Genomic DNA, 23,556 nt, shown 5'->3' on the forward strand with positions numbered 1-23,556 from the left:
AAAAAAAAAAAAAAAAAATATATATATATATATATATATATATATATATATATATCCCTTTAAAATGATTATTATCATTGCATGTATCATGTTTGGCTTTTATTTTTTTATTATTTAACAATCTGAAGGAATAAACTAGGTCATGCTCTGCCTTTTCACCCTCAAGTTGATCCTCAACCAGGGTGCCAACGCAGCACCCTGCAGTACCTTAAGATCCTTTCAAGGGCGCCATGCAATATTAGCACTGGGAGGGGTACAAGCATGATTTTCAAGATAGGAATCCATAGTTTTAAAAATATTCTGACCTGTTGTGGTCTTTTTGAGTTCTTTGCAACAGGGTAATTGCTCTATTATTTTTCCATAGTGAAAAAGCAGGTAAAAGCCAAGAGCTGGCATTTTTCTCTGAGGTACTTTGAAGCCTACAAAGGTTGGGAACCACTGATCTAGTAAGATGAAAAGGTGCTCAGCATTTCTGAAAATCAGACTACTTGTTTAGGTGCCAAAGGCAGAATTAAGTACCTAATTCTGAGTACTCTAAATTTAAGATTTAGCCTTGTTGTTCATCTAAAATTTACTGCATCAAAAGCACTAGGCGCAATACTTATGGGTTTTTCATCTTTAAATAATATAAATGGTATAGTTTTACTTTAATTCACTTCAGTCTCCCAAAACATGAAATATAGTAAAAAGCAGAAGGAAAACAGGAAACTCTCACTCTTGATCTATTATTGTTCATGGTTTAGACTTTCTGGCAAATGTTATTCAAATAGCTTCATATGTCTAACAAAGCTTAATGGCTGGCAGAATTAAATATGCAGTGAATGAAATGACTGGTAAATAAAGTAATTTGGAAGAATAACAGGCAATGAGGATCACTTTCTGAAGCAAGTTAATCAGCCATTGTCATCATAAATCTGATACCTGATAAAGATACTTAAATCTGAGTGGTTGGAGTCTTATAAGCAAATATAGGCCAAGTTCCTGCCAGTGCTTATCTGCATGTTAAATGTAATGCACATGCATAAGTGTTGGCAAGATTGGACCGGAGTTGCAGCAGACCCTGCTGACTTATGGGAGCAGAGAAGACCATGGCTCCCTGCAGGAGAAGATGGAGAGCAGCCTTTTTGGTGCTCCTCCTTGTCCCATTATGCAGAAGGATGAAAGTAACAATAGGTTTATAATCCTCATTATGAAAACTAGACAGGATCAAGGAGCTAATGCTAGTCTTTGTTTGTTTTATAGTTTTGTGGTTCCGCTGACATGTGATATCATAGTAAAAAATGTCACTGAGCCAAAGTACCTAACATGTTTTCTTTTCATATATATTAGACCTTGCACACTGCCAGTCAAATCTTGTGGAACTTAGCAAACTTCTTCAAAATCTAGAAATACTACAGAGAACTCAGTCAGCACCAAACTTCACTGACATGCAGGTATGTGTATTTGGAAAACTGGTTCAGTTGCACTCATCATTAGACACCTACAGGTTTGAAGCATTTTTCTTTGTATGTTAGGGGATATGCAGAGATACTTTTAAGTCAGACTAGTTTGTGTTCTGGAGTCAATATCCACACGCTCTTGTACTTTGGACTGTACAAGAGTGTATAAACTGTGAAAAACGTTTCTGATAAAAGATTATTTTATTAATTAGTGGCTGGTTTTGGTTATGTCCTTTGTTTAATCAGAGTCAAAACTTGCTGAGAATAGAAATAAAAATAAAAGTAACATCAAAAGCATGCTCAATTTTGGCAGTTTGCTTTATCAAGTACATTTACATAACAGTAAAGTTTAAACTTTAAAGGGGAGAAGAGACCCAAACCAGCAGGTTGTCAGACCTGCCTTGTGCTTTTCCAGCAAATTGTAAGAGTTGCTCATGCTCAGCATTTGCATTAAGTTGATAATTGGAAAAGGAAGAGGCCAGATGCTGTACCAAACATTTGGTGATTTTTGTCATGGACTTCAGTGACAAATCCATAATTCTGGCTCATTTTTACTTGGTTCTTACTTATGTAAAACACTCTTTGAATGCAATAGGGATGAAGTTATGACCCCACTGAAGTGAAAGAAAGTGTTGCCATTGATTTCAGTGAGGCCTAATTTTCACTCAGTAATAAGAGTAAATGGTGAATAAGGATTTAGGATTTGGCCCTAAATATTATATGCTAACAAAATATACTTAGAATATTGTTATATATAGTCACCTCTATGCAGCCAGTTTTTTCTAATATAAGTGGTTTTACGGTAGTTTATACTTAGACCCTACTGAGCATGAGAGATGTCATTCTTTCCTTACTCTCTTATTTATATATAACACTATGATTCTGTACTAACTTACTGTTGTCTGTGTCAGCTTTGTCAACTTAATAGTGCCTTGTTGCTTTTAACCTATTTGTATAATGTAGGCTAACTGTGTAGATATTTCAAAGAAAGACAAGAGGGGCACAAGACGATGGAGAACAAAAAGTGTCAGCAAAGATGCAAAAATACAGCTTCAGGTACTGAATTCATGATGTTTTCCTTTTCAATCATACTTTAGATTAACTTTTATATATGAACCAAATATATAAGATGAGAGCAGGAAAGCAATTGATTCAATGTCCTGGCTCCTTTATAACCGATTATTTGAATTAATTCACATTTGGTTACTCAAATCTGAGAGAAAACCATAAAAAAATGTATTGTTTTTACTTGCATTGATATGAAAACAGTGTCATCTAGAGAGAGAAGCAGAGACTGAATGCCAGTCATTCAGGATGCAAAGAAGGTTAGTGATGCTCTATTTAATGTGTATCTACTACAGAGAACAGCTGAGTTGGAGGCATAAAAATGAAATAGAAAATTAGAATTAAATATTTCACAAGTCTAGCCCTGCATGAGGGAATTTTACTGGTAAAAATTATTTCCTAAAGTTCTTAAAGGTGGAAAAATCCAGTCTGTGAAGGAATTAATTAAATAACTCATTGTATGCAATTTCCCCTTTGTTATAACAGAAGTATAAGAACATTCTGTGAGAGATTGAGTACTGACTGAATATTTCACACTTATACTGCCATCAGCTTTATTATACCTTATTTTGATTTGTTTAAAGCAATTGTGGCTTCTGGGGCCTGATCCAAAACCTCTCTTGCCTTAGCAATTTTCCAGCAACAGGTATCAAAGGCCCATGGATAGTGTATACCAGTCAAAATGCATTGTTTGTTGCCGAATAGATGCCTCTGTTAGAATAGTAATTCACCCTAACAGCTTTTGCTACAATTAAGTACTTTGAAACTAATGTGAACTTCAAAAATTTTTAATTGTTCCCTTTGAGTCACAATTAAGGAGGTTTTTTTTGCCCATTTAGACTTGCTGGTCAAAGTGATGCAAAAGATAAAATAATGAAATCTAAATGATTGCAGTTGGTAAAATGAACTGTCTCATTTCAGCTGTCAGACCTGGTAAACACAAAATTCCTCCTTAGTAAATATCTGAAAATGGGTTCAGTCATGTATTAATATTTATGAGACTAAGATTTATATTGATTGATGACATTTCTCATTACTTTATCACAGGATCATTGTCATTTGGGGCCTTAGGTTTCCCCTGCTTTTTGACGGCACAATAGGAACAAAAGCTCGGGGGGGGGAAATTAAAAAAGATGCTAAACCTGACTAAAGGGGAAGTGGAGCTAATAGGGCATGCTTGAATAAAGACGCTCATCTTGAATTAAGAAAACCCCTTTACACAAACCGCTTGGGCTCTCTGAGTTCTGGAGTAAGAGATAGAATCATAAAGCAGCAAACACATAAGATGTATTCTCTTACAAATTCGTGCAGTTGCAGCCTTAATTCGCTCTGAATTACTTGCGTCCATTTTTCAAAATGGATAATATGCCATTACCAGCCAGAGAGCCATATGACAGTACATCTTTGAGTGAGTCACAAAGGGATCAGTGCAGATGCATGTCTTTCTGTATGAAAGCCCTGAGACCTACTGGGGTAGCTCTAGACTTAATACAGCATCTGGGAAGGATTCTGTCCGTATCTTGGCACCATACACACCATGTAAAAAGCCTGCAAGAAGCAAGAGGCAGGTTCCCAATGCAGGTGCAGCCTTTGGCCACCATAGAGAATTCTGGGCTGAGGCTCCTGCACAGTCTGGCATAGGAGCATGCTGAAGGTACAGCTAAGCTTAGGAAGAGTCCATTATACACACTGCTTAGACCATTTTGACATGTTCTGAAAGCCATCCTTCCAGAGATGGTGTTGTAACTTGGAGCAGTCTCCCAGGCTGCCCGAGTTATGATGGGAGTGGTCTCAGTCCCAAAATAGTTCAGGAGTGAGAGAAAACTGAAGTGGTGAAAATTTATAATTTAGAGATGCTCCCTAATTTAGAAAAGATGGGAATTGGGAGATGGCTCCTCAGGGAGTAGCAGTTAGTTAGAGACAACAAAGGGTCTGTACAGGTTGCTCCATAATCAAAGTTTCTTGCTTAGGTCTTCTCATTCATGTGTGTGTCTGTTTATTGAATGTAATGATAAGTACAGACACAGACTTGAGACAGTTCAGGATGTGCTTTTTGAGATGCATCTCTGGGAGGGATAGCACAGAATCTGACCTGTTTTGCCTAGGTCACACCCTCTGACTCTACCAAACTCAGCAACCCTTTTGCCCTATAGCACTGGAAACCAGCAGTGCCTATACACATACTCTGAGCATTAAAGCATGTCTGTAATTACAGTGTGTCAGAGCAGACTCAGTTAACAGATGTGCTGGAGTGTGGTAATTCCCAGCCAGCCTCCACGTCTTGTGTATCTGCGTCCCCGCTCCTCACAATGGCAGTGGGGGTACCTTATCTAAAGCACATTCAAAGTGCAGAGATGCTGATGCACAAGATACCCTGGGCACTTATTGTACCTTGCAGTCAGAAGGGGAATAGAAGCTTTGTGCAGTCTGCTAGTTGGACAGTGAGTCTGTCCCCCTGCCCTATAGGGAAAGGTCCAGCCTTACGTGTGTTCATTAACTACATTTCCACAGTCTCCTTTTTCTGCTGGTTCCGTTGTCTTGTAGAACTACCCGGTAAAGGGCTCGTGTTTTCTTAGTTACAAAAATAAAATAAAAGCATTGCTAGGAGCAGTAATTCTTTTCGAAGTGCTAACATATTAAACCTGTAATTTCAAATACCCGTATACCATTGTGTTTTCCTTTATAATAGTTGTTTGAAAACATTTGTGTAGAATATTTGCATTTCAGGCAATGCTGCTTCTCTAAAGGGTCTGCGGCAGAGCTGGGATTAAAATGCAGGAGTTTTGGATTCACTATCCTCTGTCTGCCCTGCATGTGATTGTCTTAGACTTCATGGAGTCCATTACAGACTCTCTCTTTTAGATTTGTGTACTCTGGTCTGTTCCTGTAAATAACATTGCTTTGGTTGTGTTCTTGCTAACATTCATTTCTGGAATGTGAACTCTTTTAAGTCTACATGAGAATAAATGTTTTCCCTGTGAAACAAGTCTTGTTGCTTGCTTTAGTTTCTATAAAGACTTTTATTTTTTATCATTTTAGGTTTGAGTCCTAGAAATACTCTTCCATATGCTTAATTTCGCTCGCACAAATAGTTCAATTAACTACAATGAAAATACTTCTATGAAAAAGTTAAGCATGCATATAAGAGACTTCCTCAGCCTGACAAAGAGTTTTTAAACCTGAAAGCTTGCTAAAAAATTTTTTTCCAAATATTTAAGTTGGTTTAATAAAAGATATGACATTCACCCAAAGAACCTTGTCTGCCTTCTGAATGGAGGGCTTTAGTTTTGAACTGTTCAAATAACAGTATTGTCTTGCAGGGCTTCGCTCTTCTCATGAGCACAGAGCCTATTCAGTGAGCCTGACCCTTTGAGAAAGGACTACTTGCTCTAAGAGAAAATTTTCAGAAACAACAAATTTTCCCAATATTCGTTCAATGAAAAGTATCTGCAAGTGTTGTGGGTTTTTTTAAGGCCAGTTGATGTATTTTTTGACCCTCCTTTTAATGACACTTTTTTTTATGCAGAGAAGCTTGGTCCTGAGAATTCTTTTGTGTTCTGGGTAATTCTGTAATTCTCACAATGGGCTAAACATTTTCCAAAGAAGAAAAGACTGAAGCATTTACCGACCAGACTTCCATTCTTAGTGCTCATAAGTTATTTTCTTAAGCTCAAATTAGCAAAATTGCAGGCTCTTTTTACCCATAATTATTTTAAAGATAGAAAAAAAATTCCTTTATTTTGTAAATGGTATTGTCTGCTAGAAGGTCAGCTTGTTATAGTGAAGCCATCTGGAGCAATGGAACCAAAATGAAACAAACCTTCCAGCCACAAAGACTGTTGTATAACTCCTTCTATACACACTATAATGAGTGTTACAGTTACATATATGCTACTTAGGGTATGATTTCATATACCGATGTTACTTTTTAATGTACTTTTGAGTCCATATGGAGTGTCATTCACATTTTAGTAGTGTCCCTCTGCATCCAAACATTACATGTGTTTCATGTATTGAAAACATTATATTATTAATTAAAAATTATAAAAGAATATTTTGCTGGATGTAGAATAGACTCTATCATATACAGGGTAAGGATGCTGCTGTAGAATACAGAGTTTTGAAGTAACTCATATTACACAGCCTTTGTTATAACCTGTAAAAACTTGATTAATTACAGGAGAATGTATTTAATTCTGGGGTTTTGAAAAAATATGTTTGATACAGTTACTGCTGTGCAGGTATCAGAATTTGATTATAATATGTTTTCCCTCCCCTTTACTTCCTGACTGATAATTGGGATCCTCAGACATTTCTCCTTCTACACTTGACAATACTGCCACTAGTATCAACTAGATTGTTTCAAAAGCAGTTGTCTTTTCATGCACATGACTTGCTTTAACATACCAGTCTAACTTGACTGGTCCAAGGAGTGGGAAACTTGAATTAATTCCTGAACTCGGGCATTCCATAGTGTAAATGCATACAGCATTGTTTACAAACATTGAGCTGAACTATTATTTAGTTTATTTTGAATAAATTAAATTGTGCATAGCTCTGAAACATTATGAAGCCTGAAAGTGGAGGAGTCCTCACACAGTTATTTATTAGCAGTATATACTCCTATATGAAGGAATTCAAGTTTTCTAACCTTATAAAATCCTGCGATTACCTTCAAGTGATGACACTTTGATCAGACTTTAAGGAGAAAGACTTGTGATGGGTATGGAGACTCACCATTGTGTAAGGTTTTCTTGGCTCTGGTGCAGCATTATGACTCTTAAAAAGTAATTTAGAGTCAGTTAAGTTGAGCATCTACATACATCTATGTTATCAGGACTGTCCAATTTCTGAGCAGCCAGGGTTTGCACGCCTTGGTGGCTGCATGCTTCATGGGCTGCAGTGACACAAACTATAGGCCATTTGGACCCCACTCCACGTGGGTGCCGCAGCCTCATACTTGGCTCCCCAGCTGTGGGGGTCCTCCACCATACTGGGCTGTGCAGGAGCCCTAGGCCATGCTGCACCACCCTGCTCCCTGAGGCAGGGGCAGGAAGTGGAAGCCAGAAGAGAGAGGGTAAACCTGAAGACTTTGAAGAGGGATGGTGGGGAGCCACGCCCAGGTGGGATCCCTGGGACTGCAAATTAACCCTTTGCAGGCTGCATGCTATCCCAGGGCCACCACTTTAGAAGATAAAGTGACCCAGCATTTAGTTCTCAGTTTGTTTCCCGCCATCCCATAGCATTCTTTTGTTTTGGTATCTCATAACTGCATTATGACTATGAAAAAAATCTATTGTTCACTTTTAGTAAATACATGGTAGTCTAATTCCTCCAGAGATAATTTCATGAATTAAACAGTTGTTTAAACCCCTGGCATACATGCATGAGAACATATGATAAATTCTCAGAATGTTTATGCCATTAAGCTCTTTACTGTTAAGAAACAGTGAAATTAAAATTCAGTTAAAGACTCTCCCTCTCCCTTCTCTGATCATCTTTTCATCCTCCCACAAACCATCATCCCTTCCCTTCTCTTTTCTATTCCCTTCTCTTCTCACATTCACTGTCAGGAAGGGCCAGCGCCGAAGGGTCAGTTCAGCACAACACGACGCCGGCAGAGACTAGCAGCTGCAGTGGCTACAACAGTGAGTGGATTTAAAATCAAGAGAGAGTTTTAAAGATGGGAAGCTGCATAACTTGAATATGTAACAACAGTACTGAAAAGAGCACTTCCACCTCATAGAGATGTCCTTGTTACTCATGTTCGGCTGGATCATTTGTGAGTGATGAGGGTTGTCCCTGATACATGAAAATAAATTCCAGGGGCTTGGGTCCCATCTCACTTAACAATGGTTATATATCAGTGTTACCCCATTGTATGAGGAAGGAGTAATTTCTTGCAAGGCAATTGTAAGTGATTTAGAAGTAGGTCTTTACCATGTGTATATTTACAGCACATTCTATATATATGCATAGCATAAACAATAGAAAAGCAACCATAAAATTCAAGGCTGTAGTTCCATCAAGGGATTTTGATAACAGCACACCTCAAGACAACAGAACTAAGATGGCTTGTATTATTTGTTGTTGAGTTTAGTAATATAAAATTAGCTTTTTCATCTGAAACACTTTTTGTTTACATTTCATAATCCCAAAAAGTCATATTACTACCACTAGAATGTATAATTGTAGTAGTTGTATGAATGCTTGACATGAAATGTGGGGCTGGGCAATCAAAATGAGAGCTACTAATTGAAAAACAGGTATTATTTAGTAGAGTTAGCATCCTGAGGCCAATTTAGCTTCAATCTCTAAAGTAAAGTATATCCTATTGAAGGGAAGCCTAAGACTAATCCATATGGAAAGTAGTATATGTATTGGTATGTATTTGGAAAAACAAAAACCTGTTGATCCATATATAGTAGGAATATGTAGCTAAATTAAAAAAGAAGGAAGTCGGTTTGCCAAAGGTTCAGACTTAGCTTGGAAAATATACCCTTATCTAGCACATGTATCAAGCTTCCTCCCCTGGCCAAAAAGCAGCCTAACTTCAAAACATACTGCTTCTTCCCTAGATTCTTCTGACATGGGCCTGAAAAATCACAAAAACAGCAGGTAAACCAATGCTTCTCATCTACATATTTAGGTTTACTCTCAAGAGTTTCTGTGCTCCATAAATAAGCATGGAAGCCTGAAGAGCAACAACTGATTCAAATGCAAATTCTCAGAGCCAGTGAGAGTTTCAGAGTTACATATTTATTTAAGTATTAATGCAATTTATACCATGTCCTATCCAAGAGGCTCAGAGCAGCTTACAGTGAACAAACAACCCACGGACAGGATTCCTCAAACAGCACCTCAAAACCTGAGAGCTCCACCTCTCCTCCTCCTTCCCACAGCCCCACACAAGGAAACTCTTCCACCGATCCCGACTGCACCTCCCAACCGACACAAACATCCAGCTACAAGAAACCCTCCCCTGCCTCTTCCTCAGGGGAGATTCCGCTCTACCCCCAATGTCCCCTCCAAACCCACACCCCTTCTCTTACAGAAGAGCTGTGGCTGTCTCTTCTCAATGCCCCCAAAAAAACACACCTAACTCCTCCTCCTTCCCTCCCAAATACAACACGAAATTGCAAAGAACCTTAGCAAAAAAAATAAAAGAAAGACCTTGCATCACTGCTGAAGGGCAGTGTCAAAAGGCACCCTTAAGTGTCACGCATGCAGGGAGGTCTGCCAGTAGGTCCTTCTCCATGCATTTGGGCTGCAAAGATGATGCCTGAGCTGGGCCCCAGATAGGAGGGAAATCAAACTGCTAATAAAAAAGAACATAGCTTGATTTCCTAAGGTAGACAGTAGTTGAAGGACTATTAAACCTCCAATAAAATAGTTTACAAGCTCTTTGTTAAACCAGTTAACAGAGACTCACTTCAAAGTCTCTGACTGGGCTCACTTGTAAACAAACCTGCAATATAAAGTGTCTTTACACATTATTAAGTGGATAAACTGCCACACCTAAGTTTCATTTCACATTGGTACCAGCAGTGCGAGTCCCCACTTAGAAATATAACACATTCTGTAAAGAAGACTGAATACACTTAGAGGCCTCAGCATGTTAGTGGGAGAACCTGCCCGTAAAGACCTCTGGTGAAGACTGCCACTTGTCCTGCACACACTGAAGGGGTTACCAATGCCCTTGACCGCAATGGCTGGTGGCCTTGTCTCCTACCTGTCCTGAGGGAGTAAATGGTCCCCCACTCTTCCTAAGAGCAACTGTTCTCTATTGCAGCGGTGGTGGGAAGGCTCATGCTGTCTCTCTGAGTCTGACAAATACCACATTACATCTATTAAATGCTGGTTAAATGTGGAAATCACCATCTGAGCTAGGAATTTTTATTACTTAAAATGAAAGCTTAGATTTTGCCAAAGCCAATGGTACACACTCAGGAAAGATTCCTGCTCTGTGTATGAATATTCCACTTGCAGATATTTTAAATAAGGGCTAGAAGTGTGAGGAAAACCATAGGGGTCTGAATGGAGAATGAAAATGTATAAATAGTCAAGATGATAAGTTAATCATCAGTCAGAAACAGATAAAGATAAAAAATCCCTGTCACGAGGGGAGAACTTGGTTTCATAACCAGTGTTTCATAATCTTTTGGAAACTTGGGCAAATGAGAGATTCAGTTTAATTTTTTTCAGCTGTTGGGGAAAGCAACTTAGAAACCCTGCTGAAACAGACACATGATTATGTCAGTCAACTGTTTCTTTACTTTTGACTTCTGTGTAGTGTTCTCTAAAGCAGTTGGCAAAAGATTTACTTGTCTCTTTTAGAGTATTTCCTGCAAGGGGCATGGTTGTAAATGTTTGTAAACATGTAAACACTATTTTAGGAGACATTTTAAAATGTCATTTACACACTTGAAATGCATTGTGTGGTAGACAGCGAGCTTTTTTCGATGTAGTTTTTCAACCTGGTCATATAAAAAAACAAGAAATAAATGATTTCCTCCACAGTGTGGGGTCTCAGCTTGGGGGTTGAGAGGTCTAGTGAGATTGTAGCTACTCTGCTACTCTTAACAGTTAGGTGGGCTGGCGATCCAGGGACTTGCTTTGCATGTAACATGAGGTCATGGTGTGGAAATAGTTGAGAACCACTGCTCTGGGGCTCATAACTTTAATCTGCACCAGACTTAGGATTCACCACCGTGTGCTCTTGTCTATTTTTTTTTTTTTAATCACTAAGTGGCAAGCCCTATGGAATTAATTTGGATTTTCTGTGTTATGTGGATGATAATGTCTGGTTGGCTAGAGCAATTCAAGGTTGGCAGAGCTCCAAACTAGGAGAGTCTGGAAAGATGTTCTAGGAGCATACAAATGAAAAGTATGGTAAAAGAAGCTTTACTGCCAGTCTGTTTGTAAAATAAGGTGGTTTTGACTGACCGTTGAGAAGCATGTTATTAACATAGTACAGAGTGGAAGAATGGTGAATATATTGTGGGAATGGTAGTGATGGGAATTGCTGGGGAAAGGAACTTATTTATTCTGTGCCTCCTTGTTAGTAAGGAAATTGTTCATTATGTAAATATGAAAACTCTTCTTTGCATAATTAAAACTTAGAATGTACAAAAGGAACTAAGACGACAAGTAAATTTACAATAAACAACTGCTTTAATGCCATTGTTTTGCACAAAGTATGAAAGGGTAGGGTGCAATGTGTACTGGACATTGGAATGAGATATGATAAAATGAAGATTTTTAAGGGCACCAGGGAGTAAGAAACATAAGAAACATAAAACATATAGTAAATGGACACAGTTCTCCAAATAAATTGAAATAACTGTTCTCTGACCTATTATTAATGTTCATGACAATTTAACTATTCTGTTAAGAAAATCTATAGTAATATGACTTTTTATGTTATCTGCTGCTCTATAGGAGGCCTCAAAAAGCATATAATTTATATTTAGAACCCATTTTTCATTCTTGGGTATACAAATTAGTGTAAATTGTCAACCTCTGAATTTGGATACTTAAACAACTAAAACTGAAATGTAAGTGTTTAAAACCTGAGAATCAAAATGTTGTTCTGAACACCTTAACTTTGACACACAGGTCTGAAAATTGGGCTTTAGGCCTCCTATGTTTATTTGTGTAAATAATATAAAAGTATATTCTGTATGTGTGCATAGTACATATGACAAAAATGGTATATGTGTCTATACATTACCATATAATACACATATATATGTACATTCAATATAAAATATGCATAAATAGATGTTCTGGATATGCAAAAAATATAGAGGAAATATGAAGATTGGAAACATATGAGAAAAATGTACTGCTTTTAATGTATGTTTGATCCAAGCGGTTTAATGCGACTCAGTAAAATTTGAGTACAGTAGATGTACTTGGTAAGTGAAAGTGAGCTTTTTGTCAAAAAGAACATTCAAACACAAGAAGAGTCTATGTGGTTATCCATCTCATGTGATATCCAGATAAATTATACAGTGAATTTCAATAATCTGAATATTAATCACAAAGTTTGGAAAATCTACAGATGGTTTTCATGTGGGAATATTGAGTCTGCTTTTGCCAACTTCATGGAGAAACTAATACACTTGTAATGGTCACAGAATTAATATTTTAACTATACATTATATTATGTGTTTTGATACTCTGTTAAGCAGAGTATCAGATTTCAATTTTCTGGTGTTTTGCCAAATCTTATAAAATACTACATTATTATAAATGCTCTAATGAGAGTTAAAGTGTACCTGTCTCACTTCTTTCTCTCTCTCTTTCTCATTAGCTGTCAGCCCTTTGATAAGCTATCATTTGTGTTTTTATTAAAGTTTTTAAAAGGTGGGATTTTATACCAATGACTAAGACTTGAGACTCCAAAAGATACATTCCCATTACAATTTTAAAAAAATTATCACATGATATGTGATAAACTTACTTTTTTTTCTGTGCAGAAATTTTCTATCTGGTTCCTGTTTTGTGTAGAATGTGAATATTATTATAATAGTATTAATATGAGTGGATATACTGTATTTTATCACATACATAAGCACCTTTTCCCCAAAGTTTGCTGTTGGAAATTGGGATGCACATTATAAGCAAGGAAATATGGTACTAGCAGTTTTTGCCTCTTCCAGGGGAGAGTGAAAGTAACACTGGTGTTGCATGTGAGCTTCCTAGCTCTAGCTGTGGACACTCTCTCTTTCCCCTCATCATGCAGCAGAAGCTGCTACAGTTGCTTACTGCTACTTAGGTAATTAAAAAAAATCTTTTTTTTTTTTTAAATTTAATTCTGCCTTTCAAAACAAGGCACATATCTTATTTGGGGGCATTTTGTATGCAAGAAAATTTGATAGTCCTACACAATAGCTATTTATTTCTTGATTGCTTCTCATTGTAGGTCCCTTTCAGTGCTACAATGTCACCAGTTCGCCTGCATTCGTCCAATCCCAACCTTTGTGCAGACATTGAATTTCAGACCCCCCCAAGCCATGTAGCTGACCCCCTGGAATGTTCCACAGATTACATCAAACTTCAAGAAGAGTTTTGCCTTATGGCACAGAAAGGTAAATAGAAATGTGGGCTCTTTACAAGAATTGGTCTTTGCTACATCCAAGGTGGCCAAACCCAGAGATTTTATTTGGATCAGGCAGATACCTAAGATTCTTTTGTCTGTAGTTGTTTAGGATGAAAATTATACATGTTTAATTTTTTAGATATTTTTATGCAGCTGGTGCATATGTGATATATGAATTCTGTTTGACTGGAAGTTGTGCATATCTTTTGAACCATGTTTGGACTTATAAAATCTATGGTATTTGCAGTAGGGTTGGAGTGTTGTTATAGCCCCTGTGGTCCTGGGAATATCTTTTATTGGACCAGCTGTATAGTGGGAAGAGATGTTAGGCTTTCAGGGATCAAGTGCCCTTCCCTCAGGTCTGGCAAAGAAATATGAACAGCCTGGACTAAACATTGGATTAAAAATAGCTTTTGTTTAAACTCCATGGATATATGAAAAGCCATGTAAAACTGTAAATTGGTATAAAGAGAAGTTATCAGAAATAGCTTCAAACAAGAGAAGTACAGTTAAGTAAGTGACCTCATTATGCAAAAAAAATAAGACTAAAAGGGAAAAGGGCAAGCATTTTTTCCCATGTAATATAAACCACCTATGTTTTTCCTCAAGGATGAGTAAGTCCATGGTCCCAAATGACCTTGTAATAGTTCTGTGTGTCAAGATTAGTGGAGTTTATAAAGGGTCCTACTACATGTGTAATTTTTTAAGATAAGCAATGGACTTCAGAAATTACAGTAGATTGAACCCAGTGAATAATTGGCATTGTAGAATGACAAATCACTGTTTGTTTGTTTTTAAGACACTTTTTAAATCTTGAAATATAAAATGAAGGAGCTAACTTTGAGACTAATAAACCAGACTACAATATGGACAAATTGTTGCATTTCCGTTAAATGCAAATAATTTCCCCTATATTTCCCAGCCCTTATGAGGTATTTGATGATGCTGATGCATGCAATCTTGTGACTATATCACACAAGTGTGGTGGCCATTTTTCTGCTGGTCTTTGATAACAACATATAGTTTACAGTGTTTTTACGATTATATCTGTGTGCTTCTGTTTGCAGTGTTTATAATCAATATTGAATGTTTTACGACTGAACGATAATCCTAGTGCATCGAAGAATAGTTAGCCAGAGACTGAGGCAGGAGTAGATGTCAGCCTGGGGACATTCCAGTTTTGAAGAAAACTGTTTGGAAAAGGAAATGAGATGTTAAGCTTGCTTGAAAACCAGAGCCCAAACATATTCCCATTATATTTCTATCTCTTTCATTAAACAAAAAGCAAAACTGTCTTAAACTACCGTGTTCAAGAAAGTGATTATGTTAAAATGACATAATCTTTCATAGGTGGCTTCTTCAGTGCCTTTGAGCCATATTTAACTATGACAACAAAAATAAGAGTTTGTTACCATCAGCAGCCAGGAGCCATTTACATGCCTGGACAGTTATCTGGATTGCCTTTTGCTTTCTACAATACTGTTTGCTAAGTTCTCCTTCAGGTACATGTATATTGCATTGTGGGTATTTGTACACCTCAAACTCAGGTTTTTTGCCCTAGCAGTACCTGTATAGCACAAACACACCCTGTCTCTTTATGTCTTCCAGCAGTATTACTTTCCTTTCCTTAGTTCCTGTCAGCCAACCTTGTCTGAGAGGGAGTTTCTGATCTAGACTCAGTGCTTGACCAACAGAACTTTAAAAATATGGGTTTTTTTCTTCATCTTCCCTTGTTTCCCTTTGATTTTGCCTCTTTACAGTTTGTGGCTTGCTTTTTTTTCTTGTTTTAGTCTCTGATAGTTTTTCAGCAGCACCTGAGACTCCCTTGGACAGTGCAACATGTTTTTTCAGCTGAGTGAGTCTCCGTTTTTCTCCTCACTCCAGTCACACTTCTCTCTTCAGCACTGGCATGCCTTTTCCCAAGTTATGTCACTCCTGCAGTAGGGAAATGCCTACCATGATTGGCATGCAAAGCGACTTTTTTTCCTCCTCTGAAGGAGTCTCAAATAATTTACTTTGCAGGTCAAGACAGACTATGAGACTAGGCTTCAGACACGCCTCCTGAGTAATGTATGAGGTTTGTCTCAGATGCTAGGGGATAGGATTTGGCTAAGTACAGACCTCTGGGGGCACAAGTCCCTTTCAGGAAGACTATCCTGATCAGTGGGCCAAAAAAGTCCTCCTCTGAGCACATGGAGATCCCCATCCTGGCGTCCTTTAGAGAAAAGCTTATCACTCTTCTTATTCCTTCAGCTCAAAGGCTATATGGGATCTCTGTGTGGATCTCAGTGAAGCTTGGAAGTTTACCAACACTAGTCTTAGCGTCCATCACCCAGTACACTGTCAGCTCCAAGGAGTGTACCTGTTGCGCCTTCACAGTACCTGAGTGGACAGTCTCAGCCAGCACATGTCTCTACACCATGGATTGGAAATCAAGGACTCAGCCTAGGTTCATTTAGGAATTGATTTTTTTTTTGCCCTAGATATCAACAAGTGCTGGCTTTTTTACAGTGTGGAAAGGCTCAAACTTGACTCGCTGTCCAATGCTGCCTTCTTTCTATGGTAAGGGAAACTTTAATATATATTCATCTCTGTGCTACTAATATTTTGAGTGTGAGATAAGGTAAGTTAGGACTCTGCATACCTGTTCTACGGGCCCCAGGCTGACTGAGGCAGTTCTGGTTTCTGGACCTTTTTCTGCATGTCACTGAGGAAACCTTGAACTCCAATGCTGCTCCTGGACCTATTTTCCCAGCAGGAGGGAAGGACCCTCCATCTTACAGCATGGATTCTGGCAGGCTCCGGATGACAGTGTGGACCTGCTCCACTCCTTATCACAGACATTCTCTGGAAAGATTCTGTTAGGTTGGCAGAGCTCAACCTTTTTCTCCAGTGGATCGGCTGGAAGGCTAGATTCTGCTGGTGGTCCCAATCCAGCACTGGGGATGGTGTGGTGGGCACCATCTGGCCCTGCAGAGGGGTGCAGGGGTTAACCCAGGTGCAACCCAACTCCAGATGAAAAGGGGATCTGGCCCTGCAGAGGGGGAAGGGGACCTGGCCCACCCCCCAAATTGTCCCTGTAGGGGATATAGGGGGTGTGGCCTGACCCCAACCTGGTCCTGCCAGGGGGGGAGGCATGGCCTGGCCCCTATCCAAATGCAGGGGAAGGGGTGTGGCACAACTGTGACCAGCAGTGTGGAGCTGGGGATTTGGGGATTTGGTAGGGGGAGGGTGACTGTATAAGTGGTCACCACTCACCCGCTGCCAAATTTCCTGCTTCATGAGGAGTCCCATGGGCCAGATGTGATGGGTCTGCAGGCTGCATTTGACCCATGTGTCAGAAGTTGAGCACACTGTACTAGATGAACTTTTCACACTTGTTTTTAGCTTAGGGTTTCTCCATTTCAGCTATCTTCAGCCATCTCTACAGGGTAAAGTTACTATACCCAGCAGCTGCCCTCTCAAACACATTGCAGTGCTCTGCATAGGCTGCCTCCCTCTAACCATGTCTTTCCAGTGTTGTGTGGGGCTAATTGGGGTCAGTTAGTCCAGCTGTGGCACTACGTGGGTGCAGTTACATTGCTTCTGATTTAGGAGGCAACCTATGCAGAAGAATACAGCATGCTTGAGGAAACCACTGCTGGGCATAGTGAGTTTAGTGTAGGCATGTCCTACTGTCATCTGCCAGAACTGAAGTATAGTTATCTGTCCCTTGGCTCTGTTAAAGTGCACTTGACTGCTGTCTCAGCTCACCATCCATCTAGGGAGGTCAAATGGTTTCCTCCCACCCAGCTGTGCTGAACGTCCTGCCCAATATATTTCTTCTAGTGAGAGGTCTTAGGCTCTTGATGGAACCTAAACATTGTCCTTCCAGCCCTGTGGACCCATCACTCAAGTGTGCTGACTACTGTCCATGAAGACAGTAGGTCTATCCATGAAGACAGCTGTCTTATACTTGCAAGAAGGGTGGATGAGATCCAGATACTCATGGCAGATCATTCCTACCCATGTTTCCTGCAAAGTTGTCTTTCAGACTTACTCTAACTTTCCATTTATGATTTTCATGGAATTTCACTTCCATCCATAGATTCATGTACCAGTTTTCTTCCAAAAGCTCACTCCCTAAGAATGGAGGCATCTGTTCATACTTTGGATGTGGGCATGGATCTGATCTTTTACCTGAACAAAACTAAGCCTTTCCAGAAATCTCACCATAACTGTGAGATGGAAGGACACAGCATTTTCTACCCCAGGGCGATCTTAATGTATCTTGTACTGTTTCAGGGTGTGCTGTGAAATTAACAAGCTGGACCCACAGTTGAGGATGTCTCTCAGATGAGTTCTGTGGTTTCCCTATGGAATGTTTCTATTCCTGACATTTGCAAGGCAACCATCTGGAGCTCCATGCACATGTTAATCAAGTATTATGCCATCCTGGAAACTTCCAGAGTAGGGGTTGCATTTGTCAGAGTCCACCAGTTATTGTTTACAAAACATTCTAAGATCCACTTTACTGGGGACTGAGCATTGCATGTATGGACAAGCACTTGAAGGAGAAAGAGAAGTTACTTACTAGTAACTGGAATTCTTTGAGATGTGTTGTCCATATATACATTCCACATCCTGATTTCCTTCCCCTTTTCCTCAGAGTCCTTGAAAGTCTGGGATTCTGTAGTTGAGAGGAAATTGTGGAGTAGGAAACATGCTCTGTCCTTTGTATGGAGCATGGAATATGAGAAGAGGCAGGATTCATTCATACTATCTGAGTACTGTTTGGGATAGCACATCTCAAAGAACTCCAGTTATTGGTAGTAGGCTTTTTTCCTTATTGTAGAATTGTTATTACTAGTGCTAATCTAAGAGTCATGAAAAATGGTGTAATTTCCAATTGAATTTGCAAGCGAAAATCTTTTTTCATTCACATGTTGGAAAAAAGCAGACCTAGAGGTCACTGGGAAGGAAGGAATACTGAATTGCCTAATATCCTCTTCAGGCAATCACTCTTTAGACTATAAGTGCATTTTGATAATTTTATTTTGAAATGTTCTTTTTCAGTTAATTATTTAAAAACCAAAGATGTTTCTCACAGGAGACATTACTTTGTTATATTGTCTTGTATTACTTCTTAAATTAATTTATTATATTTGTTATATTTTCATTTGGAACTTCCTATCTCTTGTAGTAGTATGTAGTCTATAGCGTATCTTTTAGACTCATCATTTTGACATGCAAACAATGGATTCAGTGGGGAATAAGCTAATAGTCTTTCTTAAACACTTTATGGAATTTATAAAAGTTAAATTTAATCTGTAAAATCATTAAAACTCTCAATTGCTGCCTGTCTCAGCTGGCATTCAAAATCTACTGAAGCAATATTTTCCATTAGTAGGGGCTTAGAGACATTCAGACTCATGCATATATTTACATATGCATGTGTTTACATATGCAACACTGAAGTGCATGTGCATAGTTAGTGTAAGAACTCTAGTCAGTTTAAAGGATCTTCCCAGCTGTCTCAGGACACTAAGGTGTCTGCTCCTATAAGAGCAGAAACTGCCCGGGGAGAGGGTCCTAAGAGCCAGGCAGAAGCCCACAGGTGCAGGTTACTGTGGCAACAGGCTGAGTAAATTGGCCTGCACCTGCACCTTCACCCAAGCAGCTGACCGAGAGAGGCAGGGCCCTGGGCAAATATAAACCCTAGGGCTGGGAGTAGGAGGGGAGTTCTCTGCCAGCAGCCGAGGGGGAAGGAGCTCTCAAAGAAGAAGCTCATGAAAGAGGCTTGGCAGCTCGTTCTACCCTGGGTAGGATTAAGGAGCTCCAGGAGCTCACCTGAGACTCTGGCTTATAAGACACTTAGTGCTGGGAGAAACTTGATGTTTTAACAGGACAGAGCACACCCGGAGCTGCTTTTATTATGTTATAGCCCAGGGCCTCAGAGTTTAGTTGCTGTTTTGACCAGTGGATTGGGCTGAGGCTATTGGTGAAGGAGGAGGCCTACTTGGGGGGCCCATGACAGTGTGGGGACCCCAGAGCCAGAGAAGGGCGCAGAGACAGGGCTGTGGAGAGCCCGACACCAGAGAAGGGCATGGAGACAGGCCAGTGTGGGTGCAGAGACAGGGCTGCTGAGAGCCCACCGAGGACAAGGGGATGAGTTATAGCAAGGCCCAGGAGAGACGACATCAGTACCATCTGCTAGGCTTGGGGCGTGGTAAAGGGGCAGTTTGGAGCCACGCATCTAGCCCATAAGACTGAGGGTGTTCTGTGAATCTTTCGTTTTGAAGCGGGATGTCAAGGGGTCTCTGAACCCACAGGGTTCAGAGGGGTCCAGCAAGACCGTGTCCAGACAATAAGATCAAGGGCAGCCTCTCTATACTAAAAGTACCAGCAAGACATGGCGGGCTTGAAAGAGGGTGCTTGTTGGGCAAGATTGACACAGTCAAGGAGCCCAAGGGGTATCATGGCCATCCCTGGGGACCCCATCCCGTGACACCAGGTTTAGCAGATATTTAAATTTGACTAGCCTATACATGCCTCAAAAGAGAGAGTGCTTCTTCAGTGGGGTTGCACAATTACTGTCTGGTTCAGTGGGTCTCCTCCTTGTTCATGGTTAAACAATCACAAGTGCCACCAGAGGCACTAATGTGGGGGGAGATGATGCTTGTGACAGCCAGGGGCTTAACATGGATGTGTGTTGGTACAGCCCCTAATGTAACTGCTGCTGCTAACCCCTGTCATTAATGCTGCTGATTCCTGTGGCCACTAACAATTGGAAATGGTAAATTCAATGGCAACTGCACTTGGTGCTGTGTCAGCACCTCCTCCCACAGCAGCCTGAGACTGAGGGGGGGATGCAAACCTCACGGGGATGATTCCTGACCCTACTCCACCATTCTGGCTTCAGGAGAAGACAGCAGGCTAGATGACCCACCTGCCTGTGTTTGACCCCCTGCCTTAAAAGGTGTCTCACGCATTGTGAAACCAATATTCTCTGCATTGATATTTTTGATCAGTGCCATAAAGTACTAGCAATAGAAAAGGAACATCTTGGGATCAGCTTATCCCCTTCAAGAATGCATTTCCATGTGTAACTGAGTGCAGGCACCCTAAACAACAACTGGTCAGAACAGGAAATGAAGGAGAATGCTGTGCCTTGTTGAATGGGGCGGGGAGCAGAGGAGGGAAGTTGGGATAGAAAAGGAGAATACATAAGCAAAATTTTATTTCCTAATTACCTGAGTTGCAATTTAGTCAGGGCTGCATGAGTTAACAGCTTGGCTCTTGCCAAAAGTGTCATATCCAGAAATGTGCTGGGTCTTTGATTTATGTCTCTATTAAAAGATGGTACATCTACTAGTGTAACCACAAACCGCACTGAAGCAGTGGTTTAACTCTGAATCACAAGGGGAGAATCAATATAGTCCAATTTGCAGGAAGATTCCAATTTCCAACAGCTCCCTTGAACTGGCTTGATGCTAAAACTCCTAAAGATATTTTCTCAATAGGACACTCTGTAGTAGCCCTTTAAGTGTATTAACTCTCACAGCAGAAATATCATTCTGTAGTTTGTTTGGCTTGTTAAACAATAAAGTCATGCTTTACATTTCCTTCATTTATTTTATCTGGATTTTCAAAAGAGTGGCCCAAGATCAGATATTTTCTGGCTGATGCTGCAGTCCATCAAATATAAAATATCATTTTGAACCCAGAATATATTAATTTTAGGTGATTTTGTTTTGGTATGAAATAACTAAGAGTTGATTTTTATCATTAGATGATTATTGTATTTACCAATCTTGAGTTGAATTTTTTGCTGACACAAGTGAGAACACCAGTATGCATTCAGTGGAGTTTCCCCTGTTTATGGAAGCAGAGTGAATCCTTTTATGTTCAAGACCCACATTTTGGGTCACAGTTGTCATAAAGTTTTGAGACTGACAAAACTAAAGTTCAAAATCAAGAGTCTTGGTATTGGAAAGAGAATCAACATTTAGAAATATATGTAATTAGATGTATGAAGATAGTAATGACTGCACGTGCAAAATTTTTAATAAAGACATATGAAGAAATGCAGATGTTTAATGAAGGAAAACTTTTACAAAAAGGACAAAAGGGAGATTTTTAAGCTCACACGGGAACACAATTAGCATTGTATTTAATGCAGTTTGCATTCAAGGATGTCAGTAGGAAACATGTATGAATGAATTATGACTATTTAGTAACGTTTCAATAGTGACTTTCTAGTTCTTTATTCTGTAGTACAAATCTAGAGACCTGTAAGAAAAAAGAATAAAATATGGGAGAAGAAATTAGAATAGCTGAATGTTAGGTTGAAAAAAACTTCTCTTCTCAATCTCTTTTTTTTTTTTTTCTCAATACTGTATTTTGATTCTAAAAAGGAAGCAGAGCTTATCTGTACAAAGGAATTTACATTAAAGTAAGATGCATCACTGTAAAAGTTTCTGTCTAAGTGTTACAGTGAAAATAGGTCCAAATGAACACCTGACTTCTATTTCACTATGAGTCAGTTTTTCCATCTTGGCAGTGAGGTTGAGTTTCCACATTATGGTCCTTTCTGTTGCTCTTGCATCCCATGTGTTACAGCAGGGGTGTTAAACAGATAGCCCACAGGCCATTCTGTCTGGCCCACTGGGCTACCAGTAGTTGGAGATGGGGCTAGAAGGTGTGGTTTGTCATAGAACTGGTGGGTCATGAACATGGACTTTGGTGGTAGGGGATGAGCAAAGGCTGTGCAGATTGAGCTAGAGTCGGCCTCAGGAAAAGTGGCACCCTGGGAGAGCATATATTTTGGCATCCCCCCACCATCCAAATCAGCTGCCATGCTGCAGGCAGAGGCAGGGTCACAGGGTGTAGTCCAGAGGGGAGGCATAGTGGCATGGTGTACCAGTCAGGCAGGCACTGCTGCTACTGTGTGGGAGCAAGGGGCCAGATTAGAACAGGTACGATATCCCTGCATGTGCCTGGTATGGCTCCTCCTGAGGAGGGTGTGTGTGTGTGTGTGTGTGTGTGTGTGTGTGTGTGGTGCCCCCTGACCATGGTGTCCTAGGCAGTCACTCATGTCATCCACCCCTAAGGCTGATACCACATAGAGCCCTCGCTCAGCGCATGGCTGGTGGATACCTGCTGCCACCCCCATACCTCTGCTGCCACTACTTGCCACCCACGCTGCTACCACTAACCCTGTAAATCTGTCCCCAGGCTTGGGGTGAGTTTGACACCCATGCATTAGAGGATTCTGCATGGTGGGATCTGTACCAGATAGTGGCTGAAATCTCTGTGCTCAGCTTCCCAGGATCAGATTGTAAAATCCTGTGCTTCCTTTCTCATTATCCCTTGATGCATTTCTTTTGGGTAGCTGGCACTATTTTAAACACCCAGAGGGCACAGATAGATGTGCGGCCCCTGCTCTAACTCATAAGCACCATGAGTTAAAGCATTCCAGCCCCCATCCCTACCCAACAGATGTTTGCTGTTGGGTCAAGGGGAGAGGGGATTTGAGCCTGTCTGCAGAGGCCTAGGGATCCTGCCTGCCTACAGCAGAGGAGTCACCCCTCTCCCCCAGCCCTGTTACTGAACATTTTGCCAGCGGTTTTCAAAGCTCCAGCAGTAGTAGTTACAGCTACAGCTTCCCCTTTTTTCCCCTGCATTGGGAACTAGAGAAAATAGGTGAGGATGAGGAAAGTGAGATGCAACTTCAGAAAGTACTTTTCTGCCAGCTTGTGGAAAGTCCACTTTTTTTCCGTTTTTCCATGGGAAACAGAAGTCTCATATCCCTAATGATCACTGGGGCAGCTGCATGATTACAGTGAAGAGAGATCTTTGAGACACCTAAAAGGTAGGTGGTAGAAAGTAAGTGGAAAGCCAGAGGTGGCCAGTATTTGCTTGAATTATACCTGTTCTACCCACATCAGCAAAAACAAAGGGGAG

The 23,556-nt window shown here is 40.1% G+C and overlaps 1 protein-coding gene across 4 annotated transcripts in view; it reads left to right on the forward strand.

Moving 5' to 3' along the window:
* Positions 1-23,556, forward strand: part of OSBPL6 (oxysterol binding protein like 6) — a 114,202-nt gene that overhangs the window by 46,636 nt on the left and 44,010 nt on the right. For 2 of the 4 annotated variants that reach the window (XM_019523021.1, XM_019523023.1), the window contains exons 8-10: positions 1,330-1,433; positions 2,403-2,495; positions 13,435-13,600. In XM_019523021.1, coding sequence (XP_019378566.1) covers positions 1,330-1,433; positions 2,403-2,495; positions 13,435-13,600 — 363 coding nt within the window. Of the gene's footprint in view, positions 1-1,329; positions 1,434-2,402; positions 2,496-8,077; positions 8,153-13,434; positions 13,601-23,556 lie in introns of all 4 variants that reach the window. The other 2 variants (XM_019523020.1, XM_019523022.1) reach the window with 2 other exon arrangements.

Source organism: Gavialis gangeticus, unplaced genomic scaffold (genome assembly GCF_001723915.1).
Source record: "Gavialis gangeticus isolate Ggan-Ray unplaced genomic scaffold, GavGan_comp1, whole genome shotgun sequence".
Taxonomy (NCBI): Eukaryota; Metazoa; Chordata; order Crocodylia; family Gavialidae; genus Gavialis; species Gavialis gangeticus.